This window comes from Alligator sinensis, unplaced genomic scaffold (assembly GCF_000455745.1).
Source record: "Alligator sinensis unplaced genomic scaffold, ASM45574v1 scaffold674_1, whole genome shotgun sequence".
NCBI classification, from domain to species: domain Eukaryota; kingdom Metazoa; phylum Chordata; order Crocodylia; family Alligatoridae; genus Alligator; species Alligator sinensis.
The window spans coordinates 813,031-819,939 of NW_005842032.1; the positions used below are offsets into that span (position 1 = coordinate 813,031).

Consider the following 6,909-nt stretch of genomic DNA (forward strand, 5'->3'; position numbering starts at 1 on the left):
CATGGGGACTCTGAAATTGATCAGCTCTTCAGAATCTTCAGGTATTTGCAACTAAGTTCTTGCTTGTTAATGCAGGGTAACTCAAAATGAAGCAATACCCTGAAATCTAAAAATGTAACATTGTATCGCAATGCTTTTAAATACAATATATCAGCTCTGTTTATTCCTTTGTAGAGCTTTAGGGACTCCCAACAATGAGGTGTGGCCGGAAGTGGAATCCTTGCAGGATTATAAGAACACATTTCCCAAGTGGAAACCTGGCAGTTTGGCATCTCATGTGAAAAACTTAGATGAAGATGGATTAGACTTACTTTCTGTGAGTGTTCTTTTTTTTCTTCTATGTGACTGTAGAAAGTCAAATGTAGCAGGCTTCTGAAATAACACACTCAAAAAAAATCAAGCTTTAGCCTATTGCCTTTACAGTTATATCCAAACTGACATAAAGGGTCATGGTAGCAGGCCCTTGGCTTTTTGGAGGCTGTACCTAGCCTGCATCTTTCACACATTTAGTTTCCTTGACAGATAATACATTTGGGCTTTAGAGTAATGGACTGGGATTGGGACTCTAAAACAAAACAAAATATTACATTATACCACTGTGCAAGTCCCTGGTATGCCCACACCTTGAATACTGTGTGTAGTCCTGGTCTCCTCCACTTCAAAAAGGATCTAGTAGAACTAAAAAAGTATGGAGAAGGGCAACAAAGATAATGAGGGGTGTAAGACAGGCTTCTGTATGAGAGAATTTGAGAAAACTCAGATACCTCACTACTGTTAATTAGCAGCTTTTTTCCTGCTTCTGTGATAGGAGCCCAGCACATGCAAAGTAAGAGTTTTACATTCCAAAGGCACTTTCTAGGACCTATACAAGGCCTGTTCAACTGTTGGCCTATAAGGCCCATTTTTGAGTGTGGTGAACTCCTAGCACAGAAGCAGAAGAAAGCTGCTAATTTGGAAAGCAACATCTCCTCAAATGAACCTAAAAAAGTTGTATGAACCTAAAATGACTTGTACTGCATGCATGCATACACAATCTGCTTGTATAAGGTTGCATGTGTCTGCCTCTAAGCTTTCTTACCTCAGATGGCAAAAGTACAGGACCTTTTTTACATTGGATTAAATGGTACTGCTTACAGTACATAGTCCTTGTCCAAAATAAGGCTTTTCACCACTTAAATTTTAAAAGGTGTAGTTTAAAGCTATAGTCCTAACTACGTAAAAAAATTGAAAATTTACCCAATATAAATGGTTTGCCCAAATAGTATTAACCGTTTACCATTCCTATGTTACCTATAGGTAAAGTCATTACTTATTGTCATGCATAATTGACTAAATTTTTGCATGGTTTTTGGCACTCAGAACTATTGAGTATAACTGTCTAACAAAATAAAGACCATTAAGCAAGGTTTTGAAGGCAAAACTTTTTATTCCCCTGACCAGATGCAACTTTACCAACAGAAATAAAAAGATTATGCTAATATATGAAGTACTGTATTTCTCAATGTATAAGTTGAGGTGTGAAGCCTGATTTTTAACTCTTAAAATTCAACCTTGACTTATACACCATATCACTGTCCTCTGTGAGCAGTGTTGGGCTTGGTGCTTGACTGGTGCAATCCAGGCAGCGCCACTCACAGGGGACAGGAATGGGGCTGGGCTTGGGGCTGGGGCTGTGCCAGCTGAACACTGAGTCTGGCTTTGTCCCCACCCCCTGCAAGTGGTGCTAGGCTCAGCGCTCAGCTGACCGCCCCCCAATCCCTTGTGAGCAGCGCTGCCTGGGCTGCACCAGCCAAGTGCTGTGCTCACATTGTTCACAGGGGATCAGGCTGTGCCGCTGAGCACCGAGCCTGGCCCTGTCTGCTGTGAGTGGTTGGGCTTGGCAGTGCCACTTGCAGCTGACAGGGCCAGGTTCGGTGCTTGGCTGACGCAGTCCCATCCCCTGTGAGCCCAGCACCACTTGCTGGGGCTGGGGCTGGGGCTGTGCCAGCTGAGCACTGAGCCCGGCACTGCTTGCAGGGAATGGGGATGGGCTTGGCGCTTGGCTGGGGATGCACTGCTTGCAGGGGATGGGGCCAGGCTTGGCTGGTGTGGCCCAGGCAGCGCTGCTTGTAGGGGATGGGGCTGTGCCAGCCAAGTGCTGAGCCTGGCCCCAACTTATACATTATGCCTATGAAAATCCTAACTTCTTGCACCAGAAAACCAGGGAGTAGTAGATATGCTGGTGGATAGGGCTAGGATTTAGAGTGACCTAGACAAATTGGAGGATTGGGCCAAAAGAAATGTCATGAGGTTCAACAAGGACACGTGCAAAATCCTGCACTTAGGACAGAACAGTCCCATGCACTAGTACAGGCTTGGGGGGCTGACTGGCTGCACAGCAGCTCTACAGAAAAGGACCTGTGGGTTACAGTGGATAATAAGCTGAATATGAGTCAGTGGTGTGCCCTAGTTGCTGAGAAAGCTAATGGCATACTGGGATGCATTGGTAGGTGTGTTGCCAGTAGGTCAAGGGAAGTGATTATTCCCCTCTATTCAGCACTGGTGAGGCCACATCTGGAGTACTGTATTCAGTTTTGGGGCCCCCACCACAGAAAGGATGTGGACAAATTGGAGAGACTCCAGTGGAGGGCAACAAAAATGGTGAGGAGTCTGGGGGAACTGGGTTTATATAGTCTATAGAAGAGGAGGCTGAGAGGAGATTTAATAGCAGCCTTTAACTACCTGAAGGGGGGTTCGAAAGAGGATGGAGCTAGACTGTTCTCAGTGGTGCCAGATGACAGAACAAGGAGCAACAGGTTCAAGTTGCAGCAAGGCAAGTTTAGGTTAGGTATTAGGAAGAATTTCCTTGCTAGGAGGGTGGTAAAACATTGGAACAGGTTACCCATAGAGGTGGTGGAAGCTCCATCTTGAGGGTTTTCAAAACCTGGCTAGACAAAGCTTTGGCTGGGATGATCTAGTTGGTGCTGGTTCTGCTTTGAGCAGTGAGTTGGACTAGATGACCTCCCAAGGTCCCTTCAAACCCTAACTTCCTATGATTCTATGGTTGACCTATACACCGTGAAATATGGTAACTAAAACATTTAGGAATCTAATCAAAAAGCTGTTTTTGATCAAGTAAACCATATCAAAGGCTTAAGTGAAATTAATCTGTTTTCAAAGCAGACATGACCTCATATTGGTAAGAGCAAGGCAACAGCATAGATTAGTGGTTCTCAACCAGGGTACAAGAATGCAGGGCTGTAGCCCTGCGCCACCCCCATCATTTCCCCAATGCTTCTCTAGGAAACAGGCATGTGGAACAGTTCTGCCCACACACTTCTTTCTGGGAGTGTAGAGGGAGTGGCCAGATTGGGAAGGGCCACAGCTGGAGCCAGCCCCATCTGCCCTAATGCAGGTGGAGTGTGTGGCCATGTCATATCCCTGCTTGGGTTGTCTGTGCAGCAGGCACATGGGGTCATCTTACCTGGAGGTGGTAACACCTGGTTGAGAATCACTGAAGTAAGCTGAGGCAACACCAGCAGTAGTTCCCAAATGGGTGTGCTGCTAAATTCAAATAAGTGGTAGTGGAGTGCTGTGATTCTGAAAAAAAATAAGAACCACTGGCACAGACCTGTAAAAACTTCCTAGAAGTTTTAACCCTTTAAAATATTTGGTTCATTTATTACTCTTCCTGAAGGCATTGCTCTTGGTCCACAAGTGAGCTACTGTGAGTGAAGGAGGTTAATGGAGCCTTGGGCATTTAAACTAAAAGATGTATGCATGTCTCTGGGAAGTGAATCTAGCAAAATAAGGAGAAAAGAACTGTTTCCTTTAAAGGCTTTTATTAGTCATAAGACTGACATTTGCAGAATAAAATTAAGCTTAACTAGTTGATGTTTACAGCTTCTGTGGGTTTCCAGGAATGTGCAACTATATCAAGTTTGAGACATCACAAGACCTCAGTTGTTTAATTTCAGATCTCAAATTCAACTGTCTGCCTACATGTGCAATAAGCTTCCATCTTGTAGGGATATACAATAGAGTAGCAAAATACCTGGTAGAGAAACTTCAGAGCTTCCTCCTTTCCTGGTTCCTCACCTGTACTGCTCGGATTGCATTTTATGAATTTTTGCACTTTTAGGCATTTCTATACTGCCTGATGGGAGCATGCTGGGCTTACTCTACAATTAATTTTTCCAGAACTTATTAGTTTTATCTGACCCAGAGAGCTTTTTGGGGTTATTTCTTTTTTTTTTGGTCACTAAAAGATTTCCTTTTCTTTCAATACTACACCCAGGGAGACCAGTGAGATGCTTTGTTTACCACCTGTGCTGAAACCTTTTACACTTTTACTAGTGTAAAACATGCTTCATGCCTCTCCTTCCCCCCCCAGTGTTAAGATTTTAAAACAGCAACATACTTTTAACCACTGTGTATCTTACCTACTTGCATACCTTTGCCTAAATTGGATTTTGAATTTAAATAGTTGTTCTTACGTGTATTGGGGATGGTATTTGACTGCAGCTAGTTATGACAAACTTGTCAATTTTACATCTGGTTAAGAACAAAGCTAAAAAACACAACGGACCACTTAGCTGGACCACATTTTGTGATAGGCTTTATAACGGGGGTGTCAAGCATATAGCTGGTGCATGCTGCCTGCAGCTTGTGGGGTTGGACCAGCAGCACACACTGCATAGGCTAGTCAGTGGGACACTGCATGGAGCACATGCCATGTGCAGTGTGCACAGCTGGTCCAGCCACTGGCAGTACACACAGGTCCTGGGACTTTCTGTGCATGCAGACCCAGCATGGGATACATGCTGCCACAGCTTGTGGGCTTCATGTAGTATGTTGGACCAAACCCCTGTTCTGCCTGCAGTGCCAGGTCCAGTCCACATGTCACAGGCAGTATGCACCTTGTGCCAGCTCCTGAGGCTGGTACAGGTTGCATACAGACTACAGGCTTAGACACAGCACCTGGAATGGTGATCCAGCCTCAAGATTGGCTCAGGGGCACTCACCTGGCTGAGTTTGACACCCCTGCTTTATCATCTATTGCAGTGTAACTCTGCCATTGGCAGTGACAGAACTAAAGCAAAGGCTTCCACTTGGTGTCTAGAGCTGTTTAAAAGTGATGACATTTAAAGAGGTGTGTCATAATCACCCTGCACTGGATCCCACGGGAGTTCCTCCCAGGCTGGATTCATGGAACTAACAGCAGCTATGGTGGGGCTGTGTTCAGGAGCCAACATGGGGCCATGGGCAAGTGGCTGTGTAGGTATGGGGGCCTGTCACTGTTAGCCATATCCATTGGGATCCAGGGATCCCAAATTTTGCAGCAAGCAGAACTTCCAGTAGCTTTTCAGACTATTGGTGGGCTGGATAAAACTATATGTTTGACATCCTTGATTTTAAAACATGTAACAACTACACAGTTGGTATGCTGAGCACAGTGACTTGTTACTAAATAGGGGTGAAAACAATGCATTTATATCAACTCTTGAAGTCTTAAAAGGCTGCCCTTGAGTTTTTCTCATTATCAATGTTTTAAGCTGAAGCTTGGTAGTCAAATAAAGATGTGGAACAGAAGAACATGAAACACAGCTTTTCTGTTAAAGTATTGGCAGTTGAATCCCTGTACCAGTTGTAATAAGTAACTTTAAGTAAAGTTACAGACCATAAGTAGCTAACCTGTTTTATTATTTTTCCTCCTAGAAAATGTTGATTTATGATCCTGCAAAAAGAATTTCTGGCAAAATAGCCTTGAATCATCCATATTTTGATGACTTGGACAAATCCAATCTTCCAGCCAGTCAGATTAAGAAATTCTAGATCTTCATTGGACTAAAAATCAACCAGAGTCATTTGACTGAAAAAAATTGTGATATTTTTACTATTAAGTCTGTCAAATATGTTTTGTATGCGTCTGTCACCTATCTACTCTAATACTTGCCGCTGTACTTAGTGTCCTGGTTTAAATGTTATCTTCATGTAAATATTAACCTATAATTAGTGCTGAATTTAATAAAATGCAAATATTGCTGCTATTAATGCAGTCCACTGTTTCTATAAATAAAGCTTTAAATCCAGTAATGGAATGATAGATTCTTCTTGAACTGCAGGATATCTGAAAATCTGAAGTTACAGGCCAGGGCTGTCCCACTGACAACCTCCAGGCTGCCACCCAGCTACTGTTGCCCTTCTCCCTCTGGTGGCTGCAGCAGAAGCTGGGGTTTCAGGACTCCTCCATTCTCTGGTTTCTGTATGGCACCACCCCAAGGGACAGGACAGGTGGGTCAACCTATGCCTCCGAGTGCCCATGTGGTATAAGAGCCTGCAGCTGGGCAGCTGAAAGTGAGGGATGGTGCAACAGAGGAAGGGGAGGGTGGAAACAATGTGAGCACCTGCATGAGTGGTATGCAGCCTGGGGCCTGCAGCCCCCAGCAGTTTAGATGTTGGACTACCTCTGCTATAAACTGAAGTATGATCGACTAGTATAAGGTAACAACATGCTCTTCATACTGCATAAGCTTACTGGACATAATTTTAAGGGTGTCAACCAGCAGTATGCAGTTTAAAATCTGTAGTGTATTCTAAATGTATTGTGCAGAATGAATGGAGAACAAGTTTTGAAGGGTTGTTAACACTTCTCATTTTACCCTTCATCTGTGTATTGTAGGCCGACATTGCATTGCTTCACTGACTAATAACTAACAAAGCACTCTATTCCACTAAAGTATTCATTAGTGGTGTGGAGCAGCTTCTGACGAGGAGCACTTAATTCTAATCAGAATTAAATATAATGCTGCATATAACTGTCAAAACCAAACATTTCTAACCCATAAAAAGCTGCATTATTCTCTTAGTCTTCTTTGTCCTACTGACTGGCACCTTTAGAAATACCTTGAGTTATTGTCATGTTCTGAA

At 43.6% G+C, this 6,909-nt stretch overlaps 1 protein-coding gene across 1 annotated transcript in view; it reads left to right on the top strand.

Annotated features, from left to right (window-relative positions):
- CDK1 (cyclin dependent kinase 1) overlaps positions 1-6,075 on the top strand; it is a 13,951-nt gene extending 7,876 nt beyond the window's left edge. Inside the window, 3 exon segments of the mRNA XM_006022354.3 lie at positions 1-41; positions 175-316; positions 5,698-6,075. The exon segment at positions 1-41 is cut by the window's left edge and continues 30 nt beyond it. Of these exon segments, the coding sequence (XP_006022416.1) occupies positions 1-41; positions 175-316; positions 5,698-5,814 (300 nt within the window). The 3' untranslated portion in view covers positions 5,815-6,075.
- Positions 6,076-6,909: the final 834 nt, after the last annotated feature.